This window comes from Scyliorhinus torazame, chromosome 13, assembly GCF_047496885.1.
Source record: "Scyliorhinus torazame isolate Kashiwa2021f chromosome 13, sScyTor2.1, whole genome shotgun sequence".
Classification (NCBI taxonomy): Eukaryota; Metazoa; Chordata; class Chondrichthyes; order Carcharhiniformes; family Scyliorhinidae; genus Scyliorhinus; species Scyliorhinus torazame.
The window spans coordinates 214,984,261-214,996,416 of NC_092719.1; the positions used below are offsets into that span (position 1 = coordinate 214,984,261).

At 49.2% G+C, this 12,156-nt stretch overlaps 1 protein-coding gene across 3 annotated transcripts in view; it reads left to right on the forward strand.

The window, feature by feature from the left end:
• The first annotated feature begins 8,556 nt into the window (after nucleotides 1-8,556).
• LOC140388611 (monoglyceride lipase-like) overlaps nucleotides 8,557-12,156 on the forward strand; it is a 104,816-nt gene continuing 101,216 nt past the window's right edge. The window contains exons 1-2 of one of the 3 annotated variants that reach the window (XM_072473048.1): nucleotides 8,557-8,737; nucleotides 8,981-9,124. In XM_072473048.1, the coding sequence (XP_072329149.1) occupies nucleotides 9,000-9,124 (125 nt within the window). In that variant the 5' untranslated portion in view covers nucleotides 8,557-8,737; nucleotides 8,981-8,999. Of the gene's footprint in view, nucleotides 9,125-12,156 lie in introns of all 3 variants that reach the window. The other 2 variants (XM_072473049.1, XM_072473051.1) reach the window with 2 other exon arrangements.

The following is a 12,156-nucleotide window of genomic DNA, read 5'->3' on the forward strand; positions in this document are numbered from 1 at the left end:
TTGATTTCCTTTTTAAACTTTGCAGCAGTTTGATGCAACTGAATGGCATGTCAGGCCATTTCCAAGGGCATTTAAGAATCAACCACATTGCTGTGGAACTCTTTACCACAGAGAGCTGTAGAGGCTGGGCCCTTGGTATGTTAAAGGCTGAGACAGACAGATTTTTAATCTGGAAGGGAATCCAGGGTTATGGGGATAAGTGGCGTTGAGGATTATCACATCAGACGGGTCGTGATCTAATTGATTGGCAGAGCAGACCCGATGGGCCGAATGGTCTACTTCTGCTCCTACTTCTTGTGGTCTTATTGATCGAGAGCCACATTGTGGGCCAGACCAGGTAAGGACGGCAGATTTCCTTCCCTAAAGGACATTAGTGAACCAGATGGGTTTTAGCAACAATCGAGTTACTGAGGACGGCTTTTAATTCCAGATTTATTGACCAAATTTAAATTCCACTAGCTGCCGTGGTGGGATTTGAACCCCTTTTCGCAGAGCATTAACCTGGACCTCTGGGTTACTAGTCCAGTGACGTTACCACTGCACCTTGCTTTAAGGGGAGGCAATGGCATAGTGGTGATGTCATTGGACGAGGAATAGAGGGATACGGGGTTTGAATCCCACAGACACAGGTTTGAAGCCCACCACTGCATCTTGAGGAATTCAAATTCTATTCATAAAATAATCTAGAATCGAAAGCTAATCTCAGTGATGCTGACCTTGAAGTTGTTATTGTTTGTTGTTTTAAAAAAAAAAATCACCTGGTCCACTCATGTCCTTCTAGAATCGTAAACTTTACAGTGTAGAAGGAGGCCATTCGGCCCATCGAGTCTGCACCGGCCCTTGGAAAGAGCACCCTACCCAAGCCCATGCCTCCAACCTATCCCCACAACCCAGTAACATCCCCATTCCTTTGGACACCAAGGGGCAATTTAGCATGGCCAATCCACCTAAGCTGCACATCTTTGGACTGTGGGAGGAAACCGACGCAGATGCGGGGAGAAAGTGCAAACTCCACACAGACAGTCACCCGAGGCTGGAATTGAACCTGGGACCCTGGCCCTGTGAGGCACAGTGCTAACCACTGTGTCACCATGCCGCCTGGGAAGGGACTCTGCCGTCCTTACCCAGTCTGGCCCACATTTGACTCCAGAACCATAGAACAAAGAACAAAAGAACAAAGAAAAGTACAGCACAGGAACAGGCCCTTCGGCCCTCCAAGCCCGTGCCGACCATGCTGCCTGTCTAAACTAAAATCTTCTGCAACTTCCGGGGTCCGTATCCCTCTATTCCCATCCTATTCATGTATTTGTCAAGATGCCTCTTAAACGTCACTATCGTCCCTGCTTCCACCACCTCCTCCGGCAGCGAGTTCCAGGCACCCACTAATAGAAATGTGATTTACTCTTAACTGCCTCTCAAAAATAGTCACATAGTTCAAGGGCAAGTAGGGATGGGCAACAAATGCTGGCCTTGCCAGCGACCTTGGCGAACAATTTAAATTCCGATAAAGGCAGATGCAAAAGTCCTTGCTGTAGAGGGACCAGTTCAGCTGATGGAGTCCATGTAGCCACACGGCAGAGACGGATGCTCGGGGGCGAGTACCTGGGAAGAGGGGGTGGAGAGCGGCGGGGGAGGTGATGAAGAAAAGAAACGTCCTTGAAGGACAAGAGCCGCGGTGTGGAGAGACAATTCAGAAGCGGACCGAGAGGACATGGGGGTTGTAGGGGTGGAGGGGGCTGTACATCAGGGCTAACTGAAAGAATGCTAATGGACGTACCATGTTTGTTATTGACACATTGAACCCTCAAAATAATAGGTCCTGACGCTGAACATAGTAGCAGGAGATGCCACCCAAAGAGAATTTTACAGGTCTCTGACTGAAAATTGCCCCAACTACACTGTGGCCCAGAGAGGCAAGGAAGTCCACAGCACCGGTCTCTACATCAGCCCCATGTGGTCATGCACTGTACTGCAGCCAGAATTTACCTGGAGAGAAAACGGAAAAATGGTCAGGCGAGATTTTGGGGATCAATTTTGATGACCTTTTGGCGACCCATTCTACACCATGCCATGTCCCATCCGCGGGTCGTGCCCCCCCCTCCCCCCCCACCCCCCCACTTTGAAAATCACTGACCTATTTCCTACATAACAATATGCAAAAAGCAGTCTTGGGCAATGGCTCGACCACAGATTTTATTTTAATTCTTTCACAGACTGTGGGTGTGGCCAGCATTTATTACCCAGCACTAATTGGATGGGCAACAAGTGCTGGTCGTGCCAAGGCCACCCACATCCCAGGAACAAAAATTTGACTCCCCCACTATCCCCAGCTTTTTTTTGTTTATTATTCCGGCCTTCGCAGTATTTTGGTTTCGAATAAATGTTTTTCTTTTCCAAGCAAACACATTTTGAGTGGAGAGGAATATTGAGATCAGCTGCAGATTCCAGAGCACATTGCTTCCAGAAATTAAGAATCAGAAATGCAATTCTTCGCACCTATATTCCCAATTATCCGCATTAATATTCGCAATTAACCATGTGTCCAGTGGCTAACAGGCTGCATGAAATGACGTCAGATATAAGGCACAGAAACAGGCCATTCGACCCAAACAGACCAGTTTTTCATTTGTGCTCCACTTGAATCTGCTTCTGCCACTGCTCATTTAAATCTGACATCGGAACTCCACTTCCTTCTCCATCCTGTGCTTACCCGACCTCCCCTCAGATGCAGCTGGAGCTTTATCTGGGAATTTAAGGGGAGGTTAAATTCACAAATATCTCCTATTTCAGTGTTTTTTCAAACTTTTTTTCCCAGCGAGCCATGGTTACAGAATGGCCATCTCTCGCGACCCACGCCACATTCACAAAAGATTCTCCGTAGTTACTTTTAAAAACATCACACTCATTGTTGGGACTTCTGTACTATTGAATGTAAATTTGTAAATTGAGCTGCTGTTTCACCTTAAACCACAGCTCCACCCTGACACATTGCTAAAGGCTGGATTATTTGATTATTTTATCATTTCACGCCCATTGTTAGCATTTGCAAGCACTGCAAAGATTAACAGGCTCAGTATTGCACAATTTTAACAATGTCATGTTCACGCGTTCAAAACCTAACATAGGAAATTAGGAAATTATATTGGAAATTAAACTCAAAACTTCCACTTCAGGAACAGGAACCCGAATGGCTGAACGAAAGACAGGGTCAGACAGAATGTCACTGGACACCTGTCAGTACCGTTTCCCAGGTAAATATGTGACAGACTGAAAACATGCAAAAAAAACCCAATGCTGAGCACAACTCTGCTGACTAATATGCAAAACATGCAGGCACATGCCATTCCATACACCTGTAACATTTTACCGATTCCTGTATACATGAGTGTAGCTTAGTCACCAGCTAATTCCGTCCTTGGCGAACAATTTAAATTCCGATAAAGGTAGATGTAAAAGTCCTTGCTGTAGAGGAACCAGTTCAGCTGATGGAGTCCATGTAGCCACACTGCAGAGACGGATGCTCGGGGGCGAGTACCTGGGAAGGGGGGGTGGAGAGCGGCGGGGGAGGTGATGAACAAAAGAAACATCCTTGAAGGACAAGAGCCGCGGTGTGGAGAGACAATTCAGAAGCGGACCGAGAGGACATGGGGGTTGTAGGGCTGGAGGGGGCTGTACGTCAGGGTTAACTGAAAGAATGCTAATGGGCAAACAAAGAACAAAGAAATATACAGCACAGGAACAGGCCCTTCGGCCCTCCAAGCCCGTGCCGACCATGCTGCCCGACTATTCTACAATCTTCTACACTTCCTGGGTCCGTATCCCTCTATTCCCATCCTATTCATGTATTTGTCAAGATGCCCCTTAAATGTCACTATCGTCCCTGCTTCCACCACCTCCTCCGGTAGCGAGTTCCAGGCACCCACTACCCTCTGCGTAAAAAACTTGCCTCGTACATCTACTCTAAACCTTGCCCCTCTCACCTTAAACCTATAGCCCTGAGTAATTGACCCCTTTACCCTGGGTAAAAGCGTCTGACTATCCACTCTGTCTATGCCCCTCATAATTTTGTAGACCTCTATCAGGTCGCCCCTCAACCTCCTTCGTTCCAGTGAGAACAAACCGAGTTTATTCAACCGCTCCTCATAGCTAATGCCCTCCATACCAGGCAACATTCTGGTAAATCTCTTCTGCACCCTCTCTAAAGCCTCCACATCCTTCTGGTAGTGTGGCGACCAGGATTGAACACTATACTCCAAGTGTGGCCTAACTAAGGTTCTATACAGCTGCATGACATACCATGTTTGTTATTGACACATTGAACCCTCAAAATAATAGACTCTGACGCTGAACATAGGAGCAGGAAATGCCACCCAAAGAGAATTTTACAGGTCTCTGACTGAAAATTGCCCCAACTACACTGTGGCCCAGAGAGGCAAGGAAGTCCACAGCACCGGTCTCTACATCAGCCTCATGTGGTCATGCACTGTACTGCAGCCAGAATTTACCTGGAGAGAAAACGGAAAAATGGTCAGGCGATCTTGGGGATCAATTTTGATGACCTTTTGGCGACCCATTCTACAGCATGCCATGACCCATCCGCGGGTCATGACCCCCACTTTGAAAATCACTGACCTATTTCCTACATAACAATATGCAAAAAGCATTCTTGGGCAATGGATCCACCACAGATTTTATTTTGACTATTTCACAGGATAGTGGGCGTGGCCAGCATTTATTACCCAGCACTAAATGCCCTTGAGAAGGTGCTGCTTTCTTTTTATAAATTACATTTTATTAAAGTTTTTATCATAAACTTTACAACAAAAACCCATGTGACCCACAATGATGACACCCAAAACGGCCATAACAAAAACCCCAACCAAGCAGACCCACCTCTTCTACCAAGATAAGAGCGATATCCAACAAAACAAACAAAACAACCGACAACCCCCCCCCCCCCCCCCCGCCCCCCCCAGCAACTGAATGGCTGCCATCTCCAGTAGAACCCTTCACCTGGTCCCCGAATGGTGCACTTCACTTTCTCCAGGTACAAGAATTCCATTAGGTCACCAACCATACCCAGGCGCTGGGCGGAGACGAAGACATCCACCCCAGCAGAACCCTCCTCCGGGCAATAGGCAAATCAAAGGCAAGGCCATCATGTCTGCAACCCCGGCCAGTCTGACACCCTGAAATTGGCCACCAGAGGACAAGGCTCCAGATCAATATTCAGAATTGCCGACAAGGTGTTGAAGAAGGAGACCCAAAAGCGTACCAGTTTGGAGCAAGACCAGAACGTATGTGTGTGATTGGCTGTCCCCCCCTCCCCGGAACACCGATCGCACCTGCGTTCTACCTCCGGAAAAACTACACTCAACCTAGTTTTGGTCAGGTGTGCCCTGTGCACCACCTCCAGCTGGATTAAACCAAGCTGCTCACAAGAAGATGTGGAGTTCACCCTGCCCAGGGTGTCACTCCACACCTCATCATCCACTATAGGCCTCACCTCCCTCGCCCGCCTCGTATTCACTCCATCCCCCAAGTCCGAGTCCTCAGACACAATTCACCCACAAATGCCAGCAGTGCTACCCTCTTCCGTCCCCTCCGGCAAAAGTTTCCTTTCCAACAGAGATGCCCGTGGTGCCTCTGGAAATGTTGGGAAGGCCACCCGCACAAAATTGCATATCTGGAGACGAGCTACTTTCTTCAACCGCTGCCGTCCGGGTGGTGTAAGTACATCCACACTGCTTAGTCTCAGCGACAGTGAAGGAATGGCGATACACTTCCACGTCAGGATGGTGAGTGACTCGGAGCGGAACTTGTAGGTGGTGGTGTTCCCAGGGATCTGCTGCCCTTGTCTTTCTAGATGGTAGAGGTCGCGGGTGAGGAATGTGCTGTCAAAGGAACCGTGGTGAGTTGCTGCAGTGCAGCTTGCAGATGGTACACTCAGCTGGCACTGTGGGTCAGTGGTGAAGAGAATCAATGGTGAAGGTTGCGGGCGGGGTGCCAATCAAGCGATCTGCTTTGTCCTGAATGGTGTTGACCTTCTTGGCTGGTGTTGGAGCTGCACTCAATCCAGGAACACCGATTCCTTTCCTGTTAAAACAGGTGTCAAACAGGGGTGTGTCATTGCACCAACACTCTGTCAACCTTTCATGAACTACACTACAACTTACCAATGATGGCCTGTCCCCTGGCAATAGTTACAATTTCCCACACTGATGGTAAATTCTTTAACCTCAACTGGCTGAAGACCAAATCCAAGAAATAACCACTTCTGTAATGGAACTACGGTGTGCTGATGATGCACAAATTAGTTCTCATTCTGAAGAGCTAGAACAGTTCATTGACTTATTCACCACAATCCAGGAAAGCACGGGATTTATCTGCAAACCCACAACAAATGTAATAATAATCTTTATTAGTATCACAAGTAGGATGGCATTAACACTGCAATGAAGTTACTGTGAAAATTCCCAAGTCAACACACTCCGTCGCCTGTTCGGGGACACTGGGCGGGATTTTCCCTTCTGACGGCAGAGTGTTGACGCCGTTGTAAAAACTCTCCGGTTTTTACGACAGCGTCATCGGACCAGTAAGTGTAGCGATCCTCTGCCATACAGGGGGGCAGCATGGCACTGGAGTGACTCACGCCATTCCAGCTGCTGATACCGGTGTCGAACTCGCGCATGTGCGGTAGCTTCCTTCTCCGTGCCGATCCCGACACAACATGGGGCAGGGCTACAGGGGCCGCGCGGAGTAAAAGAGGCCCCACCAGGAGAGGCCGGCCGCTGATCGGTAGGCCCCAATCGTGGGCCAGGGGGAGGCCCCCCCCCGGAGTCGGATCCCTGCCCCCCCCCACCAGGCAGCCCCCCGCAGGATGGACGCCGAGGTCCCACCAGGTAAGACCACATGTGAACGGCGGCGGCGGGACTTGGGCTTTCTTGCGGCCACGCGGCCCATCCCGGGCGGAGAATCGCCGGGGGGGGGGGGGGGGGAGGCCACGTAGAGCGGCCTCCGACTGGCGCCACGCCGACTGCGAAAGCGCCTATGGCATCTATTCTCCGGTCACCGGAGAATCGGCAGACCAGCGTCGGGACAGCATCGTGCGAATCGCGCCCGGCCCGCCGATTCCCCAACCCAGCCCCGGGGTCAGACAATCCCGCCCACTGAGGGTGAATTCAGAATATCCAATTCAAAGAGCAAGCACGTCTTTCAGGACTTGTGGAGGAATCCGGAGCGCCCGGAGGAAACCCACGCAGACACGAGAAGACCGTGCAGACTCCACACAAACAGTGACCAAAGCCGGGAATCGAACCTGGGACCCTGGCGCTGTGAAGCATCAGTGCTAACCACTGTGCTACCGTGCCGCCCTAATGTATCGATTGTAATTCCTGTAATTGAACCTCATGTTAAGAGTTGAAAAATATCCCTTGCTTCCCACACATTAGAAGCTATCTGATCCCCAAAATCTGGCATTGACGATGAGATATGCCATAAAATTCAATGTGCGAGTTCAGCCTTTGGCAAGAACGTCTTGAGTTTTCAAAAATCATGATCTCAAAGCCAATGCTAAACTGAAAGTTTATTGTTCTCTCTATGTTTCTCCACAGTGCTGGAACTCAGACAACTTATAGACCCCCCAAAATGACATCCATGCTGCTTTAGAAGGATCTTGCACATCAAGTGGGGGAACAAGAGAACAAACATGGATGTCCTCCAAGAGGCTGGCCTGTCAGATATAGACACCATGATAATCTCACATCGGCTGAGATGGACGGGCATGTCGTCAAGGTGCCTGATTGAAGGCTGCCCAAACAGGGGCTCTACTCAGAGCCATGCCGGAGGCCCAGTCGCACAGGGGCCCAAGAAAACATCTCAAAGACAATCTCAAAGTGCTTCGTAAGTACCTGCTCCCTGAACATCAACACCTGGGAAAGCAGCTGCCCAATCACAACCAAAACAGTGATTCGTCATCAAGATTGGTGGCAAAACTTTCTGGTCAACGAGAGCAGCGTCTGAGGGTGGATGGCACGAGAGAGAGAGGGTAAAGAGGGCAGCTGCTCGGGTCAACGACCCATCACCATCTCTACCAGCCGACAACCAATGTCCACACCCTGGCAGAGTTTGGAAGCCTTCACGGAAGGTTGACACGCCATTGGCAAACTCAAAACCGACAGTGACCTCTCACTAAAACCCAGCTTTTGGCAAAGGGCTGATTGAGGGGTTGGCAATGATGAAGCCCACCCCATTGGCTAACATCACCCCCCCCCCCCCCACCCCTCCTTGTGGGAGCTACAATTCCACATTCTCACCACTCTCTGGGCGAAGTTTCTGATGAATTCCCGGCTGGGTTTTCTTGGTAACATCTCACATTGATAGCCAATTAAGCGAAGCTAATCGAAGTGATGTTTATTGTGCCCTGACTTATTGAGGAGGGGGTGGAGAGGGCACGGCTGGCCTGCCTACAAACATGACACAAAGAATTTCCTCCTCCTCGTATCCGGCTCTGCCTCTCTCTCTCTCTCTTTTAGAAACACAAATACCAAATTAGCAAAAGGGAAATCAGCAGGGGCACCGCCAGAGGCGGGCGCTCGGAATCCAGCAACTTCGGAGGGAAGGGGATGTGACAGTGCATCGTTGCAGCGCCCGGGCAGAGAGGCGTCCTGCCGCCGAATTGAGAGTTCCCCGTGCGTTCCGCTGATTGTGTCGCTGTCCCTTACGTGTGTCACTGAAGGTCAGCCAGCGCCGGGAGCTTCTGTTGCTCTTTCACACCTTCCTCTGCGGGGTGTGTGGCATGGGTCACTGTAGCAGTGGAAGGGGGCACGCCACAGATTCTAGCCCCAGGCAGGGGTCACTAGCCCACTCGCCCTCCCCCAAACAATTCGTATCTTGACTTCTTTTCTTTCCCCCCCCCCCCCCTCCCACCCCCCCTCCCCATTGTCTTACCATCCCCATCCCGTCCCCAAATCTGTGCTAGGTGTTGCGGTGGCGCTGAGATGTGGCAGGAGCCAGGAGAGCGCCTCACCCCCCAAGGATTGCCCTACAGGGACCTGCCGCATTTCGTCAACGCCGATGGAGATTACATCTTCTGCCGATACTGGGAACCTCCAGAGCCGCCCAGGTCAGCCTCACCTTATTGTTCAATAAATACCAGCAGCAAAGTGGGGGGGGGGGGGGATAAAGGTTTTTTTATTGACTCTGCTCTATCTTTCTGACTCTCGGCTGTGGAGTAAGTTGCATTGTGCAGGTGTAATTGACCCTGGTCAGTTTCACCCTCCCTCCCAATGGGTGGGTACAGCTGAAGTGGGACAGGACAGGACTGAAATTGATCAGGCTGGGCAGTAACATTGTGGGGTATCAGGCTATGTTGTAAACTCCCCACAAAAGGCTGTGTATGTATGTGTGTATGTGTCTGTGCATGTGTGTATGTATGTATGTGTATGTGTATATATGTGTGTGCGTGTATGTGTGTATGCGTATGTATGTGTGTGTGTGTGTATGTGTCTGCGTGTGTGTGTGTGTATGTATGTGTGTGTATGTATGTATGTGTGTATGTATGTATGTATGAGTATGTGTGTGTGTGTCTGTGTGTGTGTATGCATATGTGTGTGTCTGTGCATGTGTGTATGTATGTGTGTATGTGCGTGTATGTGTATGTGTGTGTATATGTGTCTGTGCATGTGTGTATGTATTTGTGTGTATGTATGTATGTATGTGTATGTGTATATATGTGTGTGTATATGTGTGTATGTATATATGTGTGTATCTGTGTGTATGTATGTGTGTGTATGTGTCTGTGTGTGTGTATGTATGTGTGTGTATGTGTGTATGTATGTGTATGTGTATATATGTGTGTGTATATGTGTGTATGTATGTATGTGTGTGTATATGTGTGTATGTATGAGTATGTGTCTGTGCATGTGTGTATGTGTATGTGTGTGTATGCGTATGTGCGTATGTGTGTGTATGTGTCTGTGCATGTCTGTGTGTGTGTATGTGTGAATGCGTCTGTGCGTGTGTGTGTATGTATGTGTGTGTGTATGCGTGTATGTATGTGTATGTATATATATGTGTGTGTATATGCGTGTATGTATATATGTGTGTGTATATGTGTGTATGTATGTGTGTATGTGTATGTGTGTATGTCTGTGCATGTGTGTGTATGTATGTGTATGTGTGTGTATATGTGTGTATGTATATATGTGTGTGTATGTGTGTGTATGTGTATCTGTGTGTGTTATCTTCTTGTTAAACCGTCTGCTTCCAATTAAATGCAGGTTAGACATGCCCAGACATTCAGAGATGTGATTTTAAAATCTTTTTTTTTCAAGTCAGGAATTTCCTGGCTGACTCTTAGGCATCGTTTGTGCATGTTTAAGATTCCCCTCTCTCTCTCTCTGCTGTGAGCTGGGACTGCCCCAGAGGCAAATCCTGTGAATCCGGTTAAGGATGAAGGGACTGGACATAAATCTCACTGTTCCCCCCCCCCCCCCCCCCCCAGCAAAAGGCAGCAGGATAGTCAGCAAGCGGAGCCAACGATTCGTACTCCGGTCAGGTCATGACATAGATTTTTTAAAGTTGTGTTGTATGAGCTGGCAACTACGGGCCATTTTTCCACTTTCTCAACTTTTCACCATCTCCAGCCTCTGGATACTCTCCAGAAAAAAATTGCAAAGATTCACCAGAATTCCGAGTGGTGAAATTCCTCCTCAACTCTGCTCTAAATGGCCGACCCCTTCTCCTGAGATTATGCTTCCTAGTTTTAGATTCACCAGCCAGAGTAAACATCTTGTTTGATTGATTAATTGATTGATTGATTGATTGGATTTATTGTCACATGTACCGAAGTACAGTGAAAATTATTTTCCTGCGGCCGAGGGAACGTACACAGTAGACAAAAGAATAATCAACAGAGAACATTGACAAACGGTACATCGACAAACAGTGATTGGTTACAGTGCGGAACAAGGGCGGGATTCTCTATTTCTGAGACTTAAGTCTTGACACTGGTGCAGAATTCATGAACTTTCACGATAGCAAAAACCAGTGCCACACCTGGACCCATTCGTTACTGTTGAGGGGCTCGCACCAGTGCCACGTGGAACATAATCGATTCCAATGAGAAACGGTGCGGGATTGGCCGGGGTCAGGATTGATACTCAGGAGGCTGACATGCTGCAGCCGTACATACACACTTCACTCCCCACGCTCACCATCCCTGCCAACAGACGGCACTGGTTGTGCTGGAGAGCGCCCGTACAGCTGATGGGTCGGCTGGGGCAAGAGGTCACGGGGACACCTATACGACCCGTGGCCCTAAATTTAAAGTGGGCTGTTAGAGTTGTGTGCAGCTGCACGACTGCCTTGCCGGCTGCACACAATGCTAACAGCCCTAATAATAATAATAATCTTTATTGTCACAAGTAGGCTTACAGTAACACTGCAATGAAGTTATTGTGAAAATCCCCTCGTCGCCACACTCTGGCGCCTGTTCGGGTAAACAGAGGAAGAATTTGGAATGTCCAAATTTCCTAACAGCATGTCTTTTGGGACTTGTGGGAGGAAACCCACGCAGACACGGGGAGAACGTGCAGATTCCGCACAGACAGTGATCCAAGCCGGGAATCGAACCTGGGACCCTGGCGCTGAGCAAAAGTGCTTATCACTGGGCTACCGCGTCGCCCCACAGCCAACCTCTTGACCACCCGCTGCTACTCCCCCGCGGCCCTGGCAGAAGCCCCCCAACTAGCGACATAAATGTCAGCAAACTATGGTGATGTTGGACACTTGCCGTACCCCCTTCTCTCTCTCCCGCAGCAGCCACAACACCGGTTTCACGATTATTAAAAGCACAAGTGAACCTCGCCGTCGGGAACTCGGCCCATCGGAGGCGGAGAATCGATGGAGGCCCCGGAAAATACCCGCTAATGATATTGAAAAGGTGTTTACTGTACCTGCGTTCTGGAATGTTGATTCTGCTGTTGAGATGATGGAGAATTGCGATTTGGTGTCAAATCGGAGCCCACCGCGATTTTGACGTCGGAACCTATTCTCCGCTAAATCGCCTTTCCCGATTTCGGCGTGGGCCAATGGAAGATCCGGCCCCAACATCTTAGCTGGAATTCTCTGGCCGTTGCGATTCACTTTCCCCGC